Source organism: Carcharodon carcharias, chromosome 17 (genome assembly GCF_017639515.1).
Source record: "Carcharodon carcharias isolate sCarCar2 chromosome 17, sCarCar2.pri, whole genome shotgun sequence".
NCBI classification, from domain to species: domain Eukaryota; kingdom Metazoa; phylum Chordata; class Chondrichthyes; order Lamniformes; family Lamnidae; genus Carcharodon; species Carcharodon carcharias.
The window spans coordinates 94,916,752-94,937,377 of record NC_054483.1 but is presented as its reverse complement, the minus strand read 5'-3'; the positions used below and the strand labels follow the sequence as shown (position 1 = coordinate 94,937,377).

Genomic DNA, 20,626 nt, shown 5'->3' with positions numbered 1-20,626 from the left:
AATTTCTAATGCACTTTGTAAAGATATATTACATATTTAACAATCACATGATTACTCCTGTCTATAAAAAGCATCCCTTGTGTTAAGTTGCTTCAATAATGTTTTTTTACATGAAACCCAGAGCCCTTCTCAAAAGCTTGGCTGGAGGATGATAGTTTAATCCAGAGTTAATACTGCTAGGTTTTGAAAATAATGGTGCAGTCTGAGCATTTATAGAATTTCACCTTGTTCATCAGCAGGTACCTGTGTGCTGGAATGAAAGGTTGATTCACAATTGGGAGGGGGTGTATTTTCCATGGTATCAGATGGATTTTTGAGATTTTCAAATTGAAAACCAGCTTAATATCGATTTTTTTTTTTACATGAGCTCTTCAGACAGCATATGATGAAGATAGTTAGCCATCCAGCTATAAAAACAAGTGTGATACCTCAGCCTAATTTAGGTTCTTGTCTTTTTGATGCACTATTCCCATTGTTGTTCAGTGACCATTCAGCATGCTGCTAAACCCAAGGAATTATCCAGTAAAACATATGTTGCTTTCCACCTCCCTTTCCTACTCTGTTTTACTGCCATATCTCAGGATCACTCTCCAATGCCATCAAAGCTGAGCATATCTCCCAACTGGGTGCCACACTGCACAATGATTCTTCCACATTATTGCTAAACCTTACATGTCAGCTTCAATTCTATTGCATGTTTGTCGTCTTCCTGTGTATCATAAGCTAGTTTATAAACAACTATGGTATGGATAAAGAAGATATCATAATGCAGGCCATTCTTTTATGGTTTAAATGGAAACATGGTTTTTGATCCATAACTCCCATTATTCCATGTCATAAAATGCATTTTGTCTATTTCAGTTACTGTAAATAGCCTTGCTACATTGAACATTGATTATTGCTTAACAGCAATAAAACATCCTCTGATTAAGTGAGCAAAGCCATGCAGATCTCCTAGCAATGGCATGGTACTGCATTCAGATGTTCAACTGCAGACACCAAATGCTGTGTACTTTTTAGTTGGATCAAGCATTACATTTACAAGCACTCTTCTTTCTGCCAAGTTCTGTCCTCCAAACTGAGATTGCATCCTGACATTGGGGTTTATAAAATTAAGAATCCTGCCATTCGGGACAGCTTAGCTACAGAATTGTTCATTACATCATACAATCTTCCTGTCCTTATGAAATCAGTGTGTTAATTACTGTGAGCAATGTCTTGGGAAGTTATGGGAGACAGAAGTAAACATGGAAATGCTGAAGTTATTTATAATGAACAGACAATATGTTGAACATTGGATACTTTTAGCTTCTGAGATACAAATACAGGATTGTTTTAACCTTGTCAGCATAACCTACCTTGTGAAATGCACAGTAGTTAGCATTTGTGTAGCTTTTGTAAGGGAGGCAATCATTATTGGTCTTATAAACACTTAGTTTACTTTTTCTGTATACTTACCAAGATTTTAAGGCCATTTTAAACACTGGCTTTATGTTTGTATGTATAGGAGTTGACTGAGATCAGGGCCGTTATCTTTTTAGGATTTCATTGCTCTTTAATTCTCTATTCCTGAAATTCGGGCTATTTTTGTGAGTGTGCCCATGTTCGCTATTCATGGAGAATATTTTTGTTCTCAGATAAGTGGATAAAGAAATCATGTGCTTTGGGAATCCTCTTCAGTTTACTTCAGCCACTGGCTTTATCTTGTGCTCAAACATCCTCCTCGTTGTTTTTGGAAGGTGGCAGGATGACACTAGATTTTGACTTGGATTTTAGCTGTCAACCAAATATACCAAGTATATAATGCAATGAAAGCAGTAATAATGCATGGTTAAGCTTGACCAAACAAATAATTGCTTAATAGTTCTTCTGCTAGTCTATGATGTATATTATTTTGTTGCATAATAATAGTTCTTATTTTCTCAGTGTATTGGAATTCTATGAAAATGGCAGTTAGGCTCTGACCTAGCCAAAAGACAGGCTAATAAGTACCTTCCAAAGATGTCCAAAATAAATTTTTAATTAGTATCCTATGAAATACATTTGATTTAAATCTAGCAGGATATCCGTTTTGTTTAGAGTTGCTGGGTCCTTGCTTGAGCATGTATGCAATAACTGATTCAGCAACAGTACTATCAAAATCAAAAAGAACATTCTTCACAAGTAAAGCTGGGTTGGTTATCTCTTTTTGGACCATGAATATTGAAGAAACTCTTTGCCAAGCTATGTCCTAGCTAAATAAAAACATTTTTGTCTGACATTGAGAAGCTTAGAAATTGTTAACAATGTTGTAAGTAACTCTGAAACTTGAATCTGTTGAAATATTATGCTGATTGATGCTCTTCAAGCTTTCATATTTATCAGTGAGTTTATATGGATTTTAATACTTCATGGTGATATATTGAGAATTACGCAAGATCGGCAAGTGCCTCCAACAGTCTCCTCCTTCTCTTACAGGACCGGAATCGGCCCTATGACGCATTTAACTTGCACTCTTTGGAGAATTCTTTAATGGATATTATGAGGAGTGACCATGAGCCTCTCAAAGGTAAACACTACCCTCCCAGTGGCCCACCAATGACTATTGCCGATATAATGTGGAGGAATCACTTTGCAGGTTAGGAATATTCCTACATCCCTAATATACTTGGTATAGACTCTTTAAAAAAAAATACAAAATTGAAGCTTCACTTGAATTTTATATCATGTATATTTCTGGTTGATTATGAATATAAATTTAGTCAATGATTTGTGGTGTTTCACTTACAAAAGCTTGCATGTTTCTAATGACAAAAGACTTTGCAGATGGATTTTAAGAAAATGTCCATGACTGTTGATTCATTTTAAAGAAAGTGGCCCACATATGTGTTCCTTATTAAATGGATGTTTTTGCTCGAAAGCAACTGTGTGAAATTCCACTAAGTTTTATTATTTTAATTTTTATAGAAATATTATTGGGCTGTTAAAACTTTTGCAGGACTTTTTTTTTCCTCCTCGCGCACTTGTAGGATTTTGGTTCATTTGGTCAGGTGAGAAAGGAAAGACCTGAATGGACGTCCATTTTGTTTTCTTTACAACGCTTCAAACTCTTAAACCCGTTTTGTTTCTAGGACTATCTTTTTTTAAAAAAAAAAATAAGAATACTTGTATCATATTTGTATTGCTTCTAGTTTACATTTTGAATTTTCTGAGATTTTTCTTTGCTTCACATTCCTATTAATAGTTGTTTCTTGGCTTTTGAAAACAACATTTTTTTTCCCTGCATTAGAGCAGTGAATATACTTTGGCTGTGATATGCTTTTGGATGTCCTGAGATCACGAAAGGCAATATATAAGTGCAGCTTTTTCTCCTCTTGGCAAGAGCTTATTAATGTTCTTGCCATGTTGTGTTATAAGTTTATTTATACCAACAGTTTTTTCTATGCGTAAGTTTGCGCTATGCAAGTTCCAAACCCAGTAATTTTTATTTGACTAAGGACTGCGATTTTGGTGAAGAGATTTAAGGAAACCCCAGGTGGAGTTTTACAGCCCCTGCAGCCGGCAGGATTTTCCAGTCCCACTGAAGTCAATGGACTTTTGAACAACTCGCTGCACTTTCTGGCCCTGCCACTGCTGTGATGGGGCTGTAAAATTCCGGCCCCCCCATTTTCGCAGTTGAACTGATATTGTAGAAGAAGAGCTTTTGAGTTTCCTCCTAAATTTAATTGATTTGCGACATGCCATAGTTCACACCAGATGGCCTTTAATTTGACTTGGCTATTAGTACAGCTTAAGGATTTATGTACTGTGCAATAACTAGTCACCTTACTATCATATCTATTCTACTAGTGGAGTTGGTCTCTTGCTCAAACTGCAAGTGTTTAAGTATAAAAATCATGGAGAACTTCGCTGCATAAAAGAATGTGCTTAAAGCAGATATAAAAACTAGAAATTGTGAATTGTTTTCAGTCCAGTTTAAAAAAAATGAATAAGAAACAGTATACCGAGTGCTTTAAGTATAGGAAATAGTCACGTGTTTTTGCAAGGTTGTTTCCGGATCAGTTGAGCATTGCTGAAGGTAGAACTCTGGAGGGGACAAATGATTGGCTACAATACTGCCAGCGATTAAAAGGATTAAGATAGAATAAGTGAATTAATCTAGATTTAACAATATTACAGTAAGAATTGTGTAGAGCAGCTGTAACTCTTTCCCCCCCCCTCCCTTGACCAAGTGATTCCTGATATTATCAATGAGGTTAAGATCCAACGACAGTTCTGTGCTAAATATTACTAGTTGTCAAGTGGGTTACTATGTGGAGCACTGAATAGAAGTAAAGCATTGCTTTTCTAGGGAAAGTGCAATTAATGGTATATGGTTTGCTTTAGTTGTATCCTCCATCATTCTTTGCACTGTGACAATGTGTCAAATTGTGTGGCTTAACATACTACAACCTTGATTGTAATTCCTGAAATTGGAGTAATAAATTGCAGTACTTATGTCTGATTTGGAAATTCTGTTTAATTGAGTCAATTGAATGTGATGTTCTGTGCTGGAATCACATTCTTGAGGCCACACAAATATTTAGGAGGAGCTTGGAATGATTAGAAAAGGATTTGGTCGTTGAAGTAATACAGATTCGAAGCAACTTCTTGATCTGTTGTTTAAAAGAAATCTTAAATCATTTTCAGCTGGATGTTTTGTGGGGGAAAACGTTTTGTCTATGCCTGTGTCACCTCTAGCATTGACTTTTCCAACCATGTCCTTAGGGGCCACTTGAAGTCCACATGACATGAAACTCCACTACCCACAATCTGGCCTGTTGAGCATTTATTCCTTCACCCTACATGGCATGGGGGTAATATTTGGGCATCAATTAAGAATTGATTATAGGACCAAAAAAGAGAAGGAATAAATGGGCAATTCTCAGGTTGGCAAGCTGTGACGAGTGGGGTACTGCAAGAATCAGTGCTCGGGCTCCAGCTATCAACAATTTATATCAATGCGTTGGATGTGGGGACCAAATGTAATATTTCCAATTTTGCTGATGACCCAAAACTAGGTGGGAATGTGAGTTGTGAGGAGGATGCCAAGAGGTTTCAGGGGATTTGAATGTGCTAAGGGAGTTGGCAAGGACGTGGCAGCTGGAGTACAATGTGGAAAATTGTGAAGTTATCCACTTTGGTAAGCACGTAAGAAATGCAGACTATTTCTCAAATAGTGAGTGAAAAGTGTTGATATCCAAAGAGACCTAAGTGTCCTTGTTCATAAGCCACTGAAAGCTGACATATATTAGGGGAGTCTGTGACGTAGTGGCATTGTCACTGGACTAGTAATCCAGAGACCCTGGGTAATGCTCTGGGGACCTGTGTTCAAATACCACCATGAATGATGGTGAAATTTGAATTCAGTGGAAAAAAAATTGGAATGAAAAGTCTAATGATGACCACAAAACTAATGTAAAAACACATCTGGCTCACTAATGCCCTTTTAGTCTGGCCTGCATGTGACTCCAGACCCACAGCAGTGTGGTTGACTCTTAAATGCCCTCTGAAATGGCCGAACAAGCCACTCAGTTCTCCAATTATGGATGGGCAACAAGTGCTGGCTGAGCCAGCAATGCCCCCATCCCATGAATGAATAAAGAAAAAATCTGCAGCAAGTGGTGTGTTGTCCTTTATTGCAAGAGGATTTGAGTACAGGAGTAAAGAAATCTTGCTGCAATTATGTAGAGCCTTGGAGTGTGGAATCGTAATTCAGGAAGGAAATACTTGCCATTGAGGAGCACAACAAAGGTACACCAGACTGATTCCTGGGTTGGCAGGATTGTCCGATGAGGAGAGATAGAGGAGGAGACTGGGCCTGTATTCTCCAGGGTTTAGAAGAATGCAAGGTGATCTCATTGAAGCATACAAAATTCTTGCAGGGCTCGACAGGGTAGATTCAGGAAGGATGTTTACCCTTGCTGGGGTTTCTGAAACCAGAGTGGGGACAGTCTCAAAATAAGAGGCAGGACATTTAGGACACTGATGAGGAATTTCTTGACTCAGAGGGTGAGAAATCTTTGAATTCTTTACCCCAGAGGGCTGTGGAAGCTCAGTCATCGAGTATATTCGAGACAAAGATCGATGGATTTCTAGATATTAAAGACATTTAGGGATTTGGGGATAGTGTGGGAAAATAGCATTTGAGGTAGATGATCAGCCATGATTTAGTTCAGGTTTGAGAGGTGGAATGACTTACTCCTCTTATTTCCTGTGTTCCATCATTGGTAATTGATTCTTCAGCTGTCACACCCTTACATCCTCAGGAAGGGGGGAAAAATACATGCATTTATATCGTGATTTTCATAACCTCAGGATATTCCAAAAGAGCTTTACAGCTATTGACTGTTAACCTGAGTACTTTTCAAGTGTAGTTGCTGTTGTAATGGAGGAAAATCTGGCAGCCAATTTAGACACAGCAAGGTCCATGAACTGCAATGAGATAATGACTGGATCATTTGTTTTGGTGATGTTGTTTGAAGGATGAATATTGGCCAGGACACTGATGGGGATTTCTTTGAATAGTGTATTGAGATATTTTCCATCCACCTGAAAGGGTAGAGTGGGCCTTGATTTAGCTTCTATCTGAAAAAATTACACCTCCAACCCATGCAACATTCCCTCAGAACTGCACTAAATTGTCAACCTAGATTATGCACTCGAGTCTCTGGTGTGGGACTTGAACCAACATTTTTCTCATTGAAGCCAGAGTGCTCCGACTGAGCATTGATCCTTTTTGATTGGCCCTTGGTACAATCTCATAGTGACTTAACTGATGAGGGCCAGAGGGTAAGGTTTGAACCTGCTTTCCTTCAGTCAGAACTTTGGAGTCAGCGACACAGTGGTGGCATTCACTCCTGACCTTTTTTAAGGTGGCTGCTCACAAAGATCTAGTAAGCTCTTTGGCATGAATTTCACCTTTCCCAATGTTAATTTCATTCTGGCACCAGCTGTAGGGAATCTCTGGTGTCCAGCAATAGTGATGTAACAGCACGCAGGCTAAACAGCACATTGAAGAATTCTCATAGGCAACAAACCAGGAAATAACAAGCATGTTTTATCATTCACTTTTTAATTTTGCAGAAAGTGAAATATGGATGGGTGTATATACACATGGGATTAAGGTAGATGCTGAAACATCATAAACTTAAAAATTCCATGGATTAATTTTTAATCATGGAATGAATTTGGCATTCTCTTCTCCCCCCACCCCCCCAACCCCACCCCACCCCCCTCACCAGCACCCAAAATGTAACATTAGTTTCTCAGGCCAGAGATTGAGTAATTTTGACTTGGTACACTCACCACCACTTTCCAATGGGCAGTTAGAGATGATTAATAATGCTGGCTTTGCCAGTGGTGCCCCATACATCATGTATAAATTTAAAAGAAAACGTGATACACCTTATTCAGCAAGGCACAACTTTAAGGATTTTACAAGCGAGAATAATAGTACAATAAGTGTAAGCTCTCGTTAATTCTTGATTTGTAACTGATTTCCACCTGCGAGGACTTCAACAGACACCCTCTGGAAGAGTGGGGTATCACTCACGAGCCTCAGAATTTCTGCGTTTAATTGTCAGTTACGATTGCCAGAAGTTGGTGCCCATTTCAGATTAATGACAGTGAATGCCTACGGTTTGCTAACATTACAACCCAAACAATAATTTTGTCATTGGGTAAGAAATTAAAGCACTGGCAAGTCCAAGAGTTGAGCTCGATAGTAGGGTAAACTTGATGACAAAACCATAGAAAACTATTTTTTCCCGAAAACAAAAGGAATGCAGAACTCTCCCTATGCATTATCTACCAGATAGCATGTGATTCATGCTCTTCAACATGTTTGCACTTGCAACTTGTGCTGAAAATTATACTGTAATCTAACTCGAAGTTTTTTGCTGTGCTTGCAAATATGTAGAATAACTTGTGTTTTTTTGATCTACCTTTTTCTTACCATTTGCTGTCTGTCATTAAAATCACCATCTTAATTAAAATCTCCTTTCAAGCCTGAAAAACCCACATTTCCGCAGTGTATCCTCAGAGCCCTGATACTATGTATCAACTTTCTGAGTCTTCTTCACTGTTTCTTTTGAATATATCCCATGTATCTCAGTTACCAAAAACTGACGATGTATTCAAGGTGTGGATTGACCTGGGCACTGTACAGTTAAAGAATGACTTCATCCGGCTTATATTCTACTGGCCCGGTTATATTGTTTGACAGTCAATCCGCTTCTTTTGCCCTGCATTGGTTGGACATTTTGAGTATTAAATCCTTTGTCAATTTCTTTTTGGCACCATGTCATAATACTTTCCACAGTACCACCCACCTCATTCCACTTTCCTCCTCCAACTCCAAAGCTATCTGTTGAACTAGATTGGTTAGTTGTGCAAGTAGATGTAGATTGTGCCAAGTCAGCTGAAACTCGATTCCTCTCAGCACTGTGAGTGTACCTAATCCATATGACCTGCAGCAGTACAAGAAGGCAGCTCACCACCACCTTCTCACGGGCGGTTAAGGATGGGCAATAAATTCTGACCTAGCCAGCAATCCCACAACTCATGAATTAATAAATAAAGTCACATCACAATTTAGTATGCAGTGAGTGAGTATTTACAGTATAGAGATGGGCATTACCTGTTTGACAATGCACAATTACTACCATGTTCATTTATATAGCACCTGTAACAGAAGATTTCCCACTCCCTTTTACAAGTTGAAGTGGTGGGGGAGAGAAAGATAAAGGAACTGGCGTTGGGTAACGGTGGAAGAGGTAGGAGAGATGGTTGAAGTTGTGGTCCAAAAGGGAGGCTTTGGTGAGTAAAAACAGAAAATGCTGGAAATACTCAGCAGGTTATGCCAGCATCTGTGGAGCGAAAGAGTTAACATTTCAGATCTGTGATCTTTGATCAGAACCGGGAAAAGTAAGAGATTCTTATTCGTTTATGGGATGTGGGCTTCGCTGGCTGGGCCAGCATTTATTGCCCATTCCTAATTGCCCTTGAGAAGGTGGTGGTGAACTGCCTTCTTGAACCGCTGTGGTCCACGTGATATAGGTACACCCACAGTGCTGTTAGGGAGGGAGTTCCAGGATTTTGACACAGCAAGAGATGGGTGGAACAAGGACAAAAAGAAGGCCTGACAGGGTTGAAGACAGGAGAGATTGAATGACAGGAAGGTTAATCCTGCTGGGCCAAAAAGAATGGTGATGGGACAAGAAAAGAAACCAAGAAACAAAAGGCGTCCTTAGAGCAGGTGTAGTGTTGGCTGAAAGAAAAGGAAACAAATAATGTAACGGAAACAAAATGGAGCGTAGATTATGATGTGAAATTGTTGAACTCATTGAGTCTGGAAGGATGTTGGTGCCTAATTGAAAGATGAGGAGCTGATCCTCAAGCTTACATTGAGCTACACTGGAACAGTGAAGTAAACCAAGGATAGAAATATCAGTGTGAGAGCAAGGTGAAAAATTTAATTGACAGGCTCTGGAAGCTCAGCGTCATGCTTGAGGACTGAATGGAGGTGTTCCACAAAGCAGTCACCCAATCTGCATTTGGTCTCCTCAGTGTACAAGAGACTACAGTTTGAGCAGCGAATATAACATGCCAGATTGAAAGAAGTACACGTAAATTACTCACCTGGAAAGTATATTTGGGGCCTCAGACGGTGAGGACAGAGGAGGTGAGAGGGCAGGTGAAACAGCTCCTGCGTTTGCATGGAAAGGTGCTGTGGGAAGGGATGAGGTGTTGGAGGTGACTGAGGAATGAATGAGGGTTTCACAGAAGGAACAGTCCCTTCGGAATGCTGAAACGGAGGGCAAGATGTATTTGATCGTGGCATCGGCTGGAGGTGGCAGAAATGGTGGAAAATGATCCATTGAATACAGAGGCTGGTGGAATGGAAGGTGAAGAGAAAGGGTACCCTATTGTGGTTCTGGGAAGTCAACTATGGTGATTAGGCACTTTATAGCCTTCTGGAATCAGCATTGAGTCAACAATTTTAGACTGTAAACTGCTCTATTTTGTTTCCTTTCTGTTGGCTTGTTTTGTTTTTTCAGAAGACCGGCTCTAGCACATCTTTTTGTTTCTTTTCTTGCCCCATCACTATTCCCTTTGCCCATGGAAGACTAACTTTCCTGTCATTAAATCTCTCTAGTCTTCCACCCTACCACAGGCCTTCCTTGATTTCTTGTCCCGGCCACCCCATTCTTGAAACCTATTAAATCGCTAACTTTTCTCAGTTCAGATGAAAGGTCACAGACTTGAAGCTTTAACTCCCTTTCTCTCCACAGATGCAGCCACAACCTGCTGAGTATTTCAAGCATTTTCTGTTTGTACTTCAGCTTTCCAGCATCCACACAACAATACTTTTCCATTAGGCTTTGAGGAGTGTTTTTGTTTTCCAAAGGTGGAGAAGCAAGAGGGATTTGGGGAGAGAATTCCAGAAAGTAGGGCAGAGGCCAACACTGGTGTAATGAAAGGATAGCTGAATGCTAATTACATGGCACAAAATGTAGCTTTACTGAACTAACCTTCTGAACAATTGGGCAGTGTACATAATTAAGCGCAAGTCACTATATTTTAAAATTAAATTGGCAGCATACATGCTAATCCATTTAAAATGATGGTGGCAAAGAACAGAGAAGTAAGGCTAGTTGGCAAATGTTTGTAATGAAACCAGAGCGAGCTAGTGTCCAGTCAGCTGAGGTCATGTGTGCAGCATTATAGTTTGAACTGCTAGTCTTTCTCTTTTGAAAAACTGAAATTCCAGCTGGGAAAGCAAACAAAAGCCACATAGTGCAGTTAAGAAACCGATTTACATTAAAACTTTCTTGCTGCCTCTTCCCACTTTGCATTCCCGCCCCTGCTTCCCTGCCCCCTCACCCCATAAAAATCTGCATCATTAACCACAGACAACAAAAACTATGGGTTTTACAGAAAAGCTTTTAAGGACTAGTGATATTGCCTTCACTAATTTGCTTGCAGTGCTTTTCAGAGAAATCCCATTTCCTGATGAGGTTTTACAAGTCATTTTATATTCATAGGCTTGAGAGCTTCAGTACTAAAGAGATTTAGTCCATATATTTGGAAATTTCAATGTGCACACATGGTAAACAGCCATGAAAGTTCGCTTTGTTTATAAGGTATACCATTTTGCTTTGAGCCTAGAGCTTGACTGCATGTCGCATGTGATATTCCAGCTGATATTCTTTGTGTCAATTTGCTGTTGATTCTTATGATGTGATGGAGCCAGTAACAAGCTTCAAATTAAGTGAAACAAAAATAATAATAAATATGAAAATTTGATGGTATAACTAATCTTAATACAGAAAAGAACTTGTGTTATATGGCTCCATGGAATTTATTAAAATAAAGGGGATAGTAGCAAAAAGGTCACAAACTCCTGATTTAGAACACAAACCCATGAAGCTATATGAGATGCGTAAAATAACTCATGTTTTCAAACCAAAATGAGTGAGGATTGAGAGATCTTTCTGGGTCTGATGAAAGGCCATCAACCTGAAACATGGAACTCTGTTTCTTCCTCCACAGATGCTGTCTGTCCTGCAGACCTGTTTCCAGCATTTTTATTTTTGATGGAACTTTGTCTTTTACTATGTTCATTAATTTAATTTAAAATGCCTGCTATGTTCACTAAGCTTTAATAAAACTGAAGTGTCATGTCTTCAAGCACCATACATTTGATAAATTGGTCTGCTGAACATGATGAAATTGGATTTTAATCTATTGTGCATGCAAGATTTTCATCTGTTGATCCATTAATAACTACTTGTGACTTTAAACATTATGGCGCTTCAGGCTTTCTTCCATGACTTTTACTTAGTGGCTGAGAATCAATTTCTGTAAATGGACTGACTCTCCTGTGGACTTAAACCTGCACATTTCTGTGTACTGAGTGTGGAATTGTGTACCAATGGTCCTCAATTAAGGTATAATGTACAATAGTATGCTTTCAGACCATTGCCTTCAGGCTAACACTAATGATCAGTTTTATTTACAAGTTGGATAATGTACAGAAGGAGAAATGCATGGCAAGAAACTAATGTCATTAGTTGATGTGCAAAATCTTTCCACTGCATTTTAGCATTTTTAAAATTTCTGGTAGAACATTACGTTGGAGATAGCACTCTTGTGTGGTAGCAGTTCAAAGAAACAAAGGAGATCCTAACACAGCTTGCCAGTTTTCTGTTAAAGTAGGCTCTTTGGATAGTCAAACAAATTATTTCCAGTATTCAAGCAGCTCAGAAATTAATCACTTAACATTTAAGTGGATATGCTGTAAACAGCAGTCTTCTGGCCATCAGTTTTTGATACCCAACAATTAAAACTGCAAAACAAAACAAAAACAGAATTACCTGGAAAAAACTGCATATTAGTTAACTATATATTAATTGAATGCTTTATTGTACTTGGTTTGTTGGTATTATCTGGGGCTTCATTTTGTGTTACTGTGTGTGTAGGAGTAGTCTGAAACTGGTTGTTGAGTTTGGAGGTGCATGTTTGTAAAGCACATCTCTAAATAAAAATGTACAGTGTGTAAAGATTAGGCACTGGTTCTATCCTTCACTGCCAGGCTATCAGGAATAGGATAATCTTCCAGTTCTATTATACTGTATGCCAATGCTTTTAAACAATGAACAATCTGAATCCCTTTAGAACAAAATACTCAATGTTTATCCACTAAACATAATGTTTTTGACTACAAAATATACTACCAAGTACACTTTGGCTTAACCAGTTTGAAGGTCAATAGTGACGCTGACAACAAAGGTTGACATTTCTTGTCGAAACAGGATGTATTTCAACTGTTCTGTGTATTGGCCATTCCTATGATAGAAATAAGGGAACTATTTCAACTACAGTTATCTGAAGCTTGGTTTAAATTATGCTTAAGATATCTAACAATATATTTTTTTAAAAATCCCTGTTTAGTGCAGGGAGAAAGAGAACTGCTGTCTCATTCTGGCATAAATTTTATAACTGATCCTGTTGTAAATGATTCACAGTTGAAAGATGATATTTGTTTTTACTACTTTGTGATATTCTAGACGTTTTTGACTACTAATTTGTTAGATGCTCTTCTTGATTTTTGATTTTTTGGGGTTTATGGCAATTCTGTTTAGCTCTGACATTTTTAAAAAAGTGATTTTAGATGAGTGACCAATATGTTGCATCCTAAATTAAGTGACACATTCTGTAGATGGAAATACTTTATCTAATCGTTTCAATATGTTGGTGCGACAGTATATAATTTAAGATAATGCCTCTCCTCATTCTAGCTATATTTTAATTTGTTAAACAGTACTTGTAACGGTTGTTTAAGATAACAAATCGGCTTTTTTAGGGCAGGTAACATGATTATAGTATAGATTTCATGGCGGGAGGAAAAGAAAGCTGTTTCATCCTTTTGAATCATAACTAAATGTCTACCTATCTTTCACTTTAGGTAAAATGTAGCAATTACTTCATGGAATGTGCTTCAAGATGATCCATTTTTCCAATAGACTTGGATTAACCTTTTTGTGTTGCATAGTGAGGCAGATTACAGTTTGTTACTTGAGTTTGGAAATATAGGTCAGAAATATACTAACAACCTTTTCAGTAACTATTTTATTTTGCAGGACGCTTGGGCCTTAATTTCCCTCATCCAGGAACAGATAACCTTGTGGCACTAAATAATAGTAAGTACTGTTATTTCATGTAATTTTTGTATGTTTGAAAAGTTTTCATTGATTTGAGGCACCCAACAGTTTTTATTTAAGTTTACTTGAAAGTATAAAACAAAATAAGCAGTACAAGACATAATCACCTTGGCACTGAGTGTTTTATTCATGCTGGGCAAAGGCAGCTGCTGTTGTGTTTAGCCCATGGATTTGTTTTAACTTGTGCAATTGCTGCATCATGGGACAGGTGATAAATCAGGTTGGTTTCAGTCAAAACTGAGTTTTATTTTGATGTGGAATAAATGCAGTGTGCTTTTTTTCTCAAAATATATTTTATTCATTACATTTGTGAAAGTACATTACAAAACATTTCAACTTGAAAATGATAAAATATGCCATAAAACTCAACTTGGGTGCCTCTATACAATTGTAATTCTTTTCATATTTTCAATATACATTCCATGTCAAGCATGCACCCGGGAGGCAAATCATTTCAAATTGAAAAATTATAAAAAGTGCAATTGAATTCAACTTTCCTTCATACAGCACGTCCCTCTCTGAGATGTCTCAATACAATTTCAATACTTTTCTATTCATACAGCCTGAGGGGTTCTACAAATTTTCCAGCCCCTTGGTGTACCATGGCTGAAAGGCCTTAGACAGCAACCCTTCTCCATTGTGCCTCTGTGGCAGCTGCCCCAAGCTTTAGTGCGTCCCTGAGCAATGTAGTCCTGGACCTTGGAATGTCCCAATCTACAACACTCCGTCAAAGACAACTCTTTGCACTGGAAGATCAGTGAGTTTCGGGCAGACCAAAGAGCGCCTTACACCGAGTTGATGAGGCCCCAGCTGCAGTTGATGTTGGCCTCTGTGTGTGTGTCCTTGGAAACATCCCGTGGAGCACAGAGTCCTGCGTTACAGAGCTACTTGGGATGAACCTTGACAAAAACCACTGCTGCACCTCAGCAGGGAAGTTAGGATTCATCGAATTGAGAAAATGCCCATAAAATTCAGCCATTTGTAAGATACCAGATAAATTTGGGCGTAGCCTCCCTACATTCAGTTTACTTCACTTCAAGATGAAGCACCTTAAATGTTTTTTTTCCCTAAAGTTGAGAGAAGCAAGATTCATCTGCAATTCTGCTTGAGGATTCTGGGTTTTGCCATCAGGAAATGTTGCATGAACTGGGTCTTTTCATGGGACCACTCCAATTAAACCTTCCCTGATCTTGTTTCCAGAGAGAGCTTCATTATTGCAGAAGATGAAAGTAATTGTTGGTGTGCAGACAAAATTCTTGTGACATTGCTTTATTAACCAAATTAGATGTCTAATTTAGGGAACATACGCATTTGCATTTTAGTACACAAATAGTCTTGAGCTCCAAGTAATATGACTAGGCCAGCTTTATATTCGAGAGCAGTCAGTGAGAATCCGGCCAGACAAAATCACCATCTTGAAGGTTTTTCTCCTAACTTTTTTGTCTTTCTTGAAGTCATGCCGTTGATCTTTGTGCTGATGAAACATATCTTTTTTTTGCTCAATACTTGAGCTACACAGAATAGCTTCAGCGAAGACTGCATGTGACCACTTGAGCAAGTTTAGTTTACCAGATACAAGATCTGTATTCCAGGCCAGAAATTTGTTGTTAAAATTGAATTCTGTTTGTGACAGAATATTGCAGTGCTGAAGCTTGTATTCTACAACATACCCTTGAAAGAAGTCATTACACGATTGGGTCATATTCCATGTGGATAGAACCAACAATATTTGCAAATTTAGACATTTATAAATTTTGATACAAGAACAGATGAATTAATTTACTTTTAAAACTGTCTGTGGCTGAATAGCTTTAGAATGTATTTCAGCTGAAAATTCTCTAGCCAGTGGTGAACACTGGCTGTTCATTTTATTTATATTGTGGCTAGATTGGTGGTGAGTGTGCAAAAGGTTTCTCCTTGACACCATTTGCAAAGATTTAGGTGGAGTAATATGTAAGCAATTGTGACGTACTAATGTCTTTAATATAGTAAGATAACCATATTGGTTCTATGGTATTTCATACTGCCTGTAAACTTAGGAATGAAGAAAATTACTTTTTATTCCTTGTTCTGCCTTTGTATCTGGAAGTTGAACAAACGAAGAATATTGATTACCTACCTACAGGTATGACCTTCCTCATGAGAGTTGAATACTTAAGTGTTCTCATACGTCACTTTGGTTGCCTTATAGACGTTTTGTAATCTGCCCTCTCACGCCTTCTCCCTCCCTCCCAGAAACATGATAGGGTCCCCCTTGTCCTCACTTATCACCCCACCAGCCTCCGCATTCAAAGGATCATCCTCCACCTTTTCCGCCAACTCCAGCATGATGCCACCGCCAAACACATCTTCCCTTCACCCCCCTGGCGGCATTCCGTAGGGATCGTTCCCTCCGGGACACCCTGGTCCACTCCTCCATCACCCCCTACTCCTCAACCCCCACCTATAGCACCTCCCCTTGCCCACGCAAAAGATGTAACACCTGCCCCTTCACTTCCTCTCTCCTCACCGTCCAAGGGCCCAAGCACTCCTTTCAAGTGAAACAGCATTTCACTTGCATTTCCCCCAACTTAGTCTACTGCATTCGTTGCTCCCAATGTGGTCTCCTCTACAGTGGAGAGACCAAATGTAAACTGGGTGACCACTTTGCAGAACACCTGCGGTCTGTCCACCCTGCTCTCTTGCCCACATTTCTGTCCTTGGCTTGCTGTATTGTTCCAGTGAAGCCCAACGCAAACTGGAGGAACAGCCCCTCATCTTCCGACTAGGCACTTTACAGCCTTCCAGACTTAAGATTGAATTCAACAACTTTAGATTTAAACTCCCTCCTCCTTCCCCACCCCCTTTTTGTTTCTTCCCCCTTCCTTTTGTTTTTTCCAATAATTTATATAGATTTTTTTTCGACATATTTCCATTATTTTTAAATCTATACCTTTTTATTACCTTTTTGTCTATTCCACCCCACCCCCACTAGAGCTGTACCTTGAGAGCCCTACCACACATTCTTAATTAGCACATTCATTTAGATAATATCACCAACTTCAACACCTATGTTCTTTTGTCTGTGACATCTTTTGATGATCTGCTCCTATCACTGCCACACCAACCCCCTCCACTTCCCTCCCCCCCCCCCCCCCCCGCCTCCAACCTTAAACCAGCTTATATTTCACCCCTCTCCTTGGATTCACCCAGTTCTGCTGAAGGGTCATGAGGACTCGAAACATCAACTCTTTTCTTCTCCGCTGATGCTGCCAGACCTGCTGAGTTTTTCCAGGTAATTCTGTTTTTGTTTTGTAATCTTGTGCATTCCATGTGTGTGTTTTGACTTCACTTGAATAAATGTTTTTGTGTTGTTGGTACCTCCTTTCAGATAAGCTGAAGTATACATCCAGAAGGCAGTACTTGTATATAGCTTACTAGAGGGAGAGTACATGATAGTCACAATGCAGGGATTGTGACTAGATCTTCAAGGGCCAATTAATGGCGTTGCTCTCTCGCTCGCGATCTTTCTCTCTCTCGCGCGCTCGCGATCTTTCTCTCTTGCATGCGCACGCGCTCTTTCTCTCTCTCTCGCGCACGGGCTCTTTCTCTCTCTCGGGCGCGCGCGCGGGCTCTTTCTCTCTCTCGGGCGCGCGCGGGCTCTTTCTCTCTCTCGGGCGCGCGGGCTCTTTCTCTCTCTCGGGCGCGCGCGGGCTCTTTCTCTCTCTCGGGCGCGCGCGGGCTCTTTCTCTCTCTCGGGCGCGCGCGGGCTCTTTCTCTCTCTCTCTCGCGCGCGGGCTCTTTCTCTCTCTCTCTCGCGCGCGGGCTCTTTCTCTCTCTCTCTCGCGCGCGGGCTCTTTCTCTCTCTCTCTCGCGCGCGGGCTCTTTCTCTCTCTCTCTCGCGCGCGGGCTCTTTCTCTCTCTCTCGCGCGCGGGCTCTTTCTCTCTCTCTCTCGCGCGCGGGGGCTCTTTCTCTCTCTCTCGCGCGCGGGCTCTTTCTCTCTCTCTCTCTCTCTCGCGCGCGGGCTCTTTCTCTCTCTCTCTCTCTCTCGCGCGCGGGCTCTTTCTCTCTCTCTCTCTCTCTCGCGCGCGGGCTCTTTCTCTCTCTCGCGCGCGCGCGGGCTCTTTCTCTCTCTCTCGCGCGCGCGCGGGCTCTTTCTCTCTCTCTCGCGCGCGCGCGGGCTCTTTCTCTCTCTCTCGCGCGCGCGCGGGCTCTTTCTCTCTCGCGCGCGCGCGGGCTCTTTCTCTCGCGCGCGCGCGCGGGCTCTTTCTCTCTCGCGCGCGCGCGGGCTCTTTCTCTCTCGCGCGCGCGCGGGCTCTTTCTCTCTCGCGCGCGCGCGGGCTCTTTCTCTCTCGCGCGCGCGCGGGCTCTTTCGCGCGCGCGCGGGCTCTCTCGCGCGCGCGGGCTCTCTCTCTCTCTCTCTCGCGCGCGCGCGGGCTCTTTCTCTCTCTCTCTCGCGCGCGCGCGGGCTCTTTCTCTCTCTCTCTCGCGCGCGCGCGGGCTCTTTCTCTCTCTCTCTCGCGCGCGCGCGGGCTCTTTCTCTCTCTCTCTCGCGCGCGCGCGGGCTCTTTCTCTCTCTCTCTCGCGCGCGCGCGGGCTCTTTCTCTCTCTCTCTCGCGCGCGCGCGGGCTCTTTCTCTCTCTCTCTCGCGCGCGCGCGGGCTCTTTCTCTCTCTCGCGCGCGCGCGGGCTCTTTCTCTCTCTCTCTCGCGCGCGCGCGGGCTCTTTCTCTCTCTCTCTCGCGCGCGCGCGGGCTCTTTCTCTCTCTCGCGCGCGGGCGGGCTCTTTCTCTCTCTCTCTCGCGCGCGGGCGGGCTCTTTCTCTCTCTCTCTCGCGCGCGGGCGGGCTCTTTCTCTCTCTCGCGCGCGCGGCCGGGCTCTTTCTCTCTCTCGCGCGCGCGGCCGGGCTCTTTCTCTCTCTCGCGCGCGCGGGCCGGGCTCTTTCTCTCTCTCGCGCGCGCGGCCGGGCTGTTTCTCTCTCTCGCGCGCGCGGCCGGGCTGTTTCTCTCTCTCGCGCGCGCGGCCGGGCTCTTTCTCTCTCTCGCGCGCGCGGGCGGGCTCTTTCTCTCTCTCGCGCGCGCGGGCGGGCTCTTTCTCTCTCTCTCGCGCGCGGGCGGGCTCTTGCTCTCTCTCTCGCGCGCGGGCGGGCTCTTTCTCTCTCTCGCGCGCGCGGGCGGGCTCTTTCTCTCTCTCGCGCGCGCGCGGGCGGGCTCTTTCTCTCTCTCGCGCGCGCGCGGGCGGGCTCTTTCTCTCTCTCGCGCGCGCGCGGGCGGGCTCTTTCTCTCTCTCGCGCGCGCGCGGGCGGGCTCTTTCTCTCTCTCTCGCGCGCGCGGGCGGGCTCTTTCTCTCTCTCTCGCGCGCGCGGGCGGGCTCTTTCTCTCTCTCGCGCGCGCGCGGGCGGGCTCTTTCTCTCTCTCGCGCGCGCGCGGGCGGGCTCTTTCTCTCTCTCGCGCGCGCGCGGGCGGGCTCTTTCTCTCTCTCGCGCGCGCGCGGGCGGGCTCTTTCTCTCTCGCGCGGGCTCTTTCTCTCTCGCGCGCGCGCGGGCTCTTTCTCTCTCTCGCGCGCGCGCGGGCGGGCTCTTTCTCTCTCGCGCGCGCGCGCGGGCGGGCTCTTTCTCTCTCGCGCGCGCGCGCGGGCGGGCTCTTTCTCTCTCGCGCGCGCGCGCGGGCGGGCTCTTTCTCTCTCTCGCGCGCGCGCGCGGGCGGGCTCTTTCTCTCTCTCGCGCGCGCGCGGGCGGGCTCTTTCTCTCTCTCGCGCGCGCGCGGGCGGGCTCTTTCTCTCTCTCGCGCGCAGCGCGGGCGGGCTCTTTCTCTCTCTCGCGCGCGCGCGGGCGGGCTCTTTCTCTCTCTCGCGCGCGCGCGGGCGGGCTCTTTCTCTCTCTCGCGCGCGCGCGGGCGGGCTCTTTCTCTCTCTCGCGCGCGCGCGGGCGGGCTCTTTCTCTCTCTCTCGCGCGCGCGCGGGCGGGCTCTTTCTCTCTCTCTCGCGCGCGCGCGGGCTCTTTCTCTCTCTCTCGCGCGCGCGCGGGCTCTTTCTCTCTCTCTCGCGCGCGCGCGGGCTCTTTCTCTCTCGCGCGCGCGCGGGCTCTTTCTCTCTCTCGCGCGCGCGCGCGCGGGCTCTTTCTCTCTCTCGCGCGCGCGCGCGCGGGCTCTTTCTCTCTCGCGCGGGCTCTTTCTCTCTCTCTCGCGCGCGCGCGGGCTCTTTCTCTCTCGCGCGGGCTCTTTCTCTCTCTCTCGCGCGCGCGCGGGCTCTTTCTCTCTCGCGCGGGCTCTTTCTCTCTCTCTCGCGCGCGCGCGGGCTCTTTCTCTCTCGCGCGCGCGCGGGCTCTTTCTCTCTCTCTCTCGCGCGCGCGGGCTCTTTCTCTCGCGCGCGCGCGCGGGCTCTTTCTCTCTCGCGCGCGCGCGGGCTCTTTCTCTCTCTCTCTCTCGCGCGAGGGCTCTTTCTCTCTCGCGCGCGCGCGGGCTCTTTCTCTCTCTCTCTCTCTCTCTCTCGCGCGCGCGCGCGGGCTCTCTCTCTCTCTCTCTCTCTCTCGCGCGCGGGCTCTCTCTCTCTCTCTCTCTCTCTCTCGCGCGCGGGCTCTTTCTCTCTCTCTCTCTCTCGCGCGCGCGCGGGCTCTTTCTCTCTCTCTCTCACTCGCGCGCGCGGGCTCTTTCTCTCTCGCGCGCCGGGCTCTTTCTCTCTCTCTCTCTCTCGCGCGCCGGGCTCTTTCTCTCTCTCTCTCTCGCGCGCTCTTTCTCTCTCTCTCTCTCTCTCTCTCGCGCGCGGGCTCTTTCTCTCTCTCTCTCTCTCTCTCTCTCGCGCGCGGGCTCTTTCTCTCTCTCTCTCTCGCGCGCGCGCGGGCTCTTTCTCTCTCTCTCGCGCGCGCGCGGGCTCTTTCTCTCTCTCTCTCTCGCGCGCGCGCGGGCT

The 20,626-nt window shown here is 44.1% G+C and overlaps 1 protein-coding gene across 8 annotated transcripts in view; it reads left to right on the top strand.

Moving 5' to 3' along the window:
- cpeb3 (cytoplasmic polyadenylation element binding protein 3) overlaps positions 1-20,626 on the top strand; it is a 142,677-nt gene that overhangs the window by 23,041 nt on the left and 99,010 nt on the right. For all 8 annotated transcript variants that reach the window (XM_041209584.1, XM_041209578.1, XM_041209580.1 and 5 more), the window contains exons 3-4: positions 2,458-2,617; positions 13,665-13,724. In XM_041209584.1, coding sequence (XP_041065518.1) covers positions 2,458-2,617; positions 13,665-13,724 — 220 coding nt within the window. The remainder of the gene's footprint in view (positions 1-2,457; positions 2,618-13,664; positions 13,725-20,626) is intronic.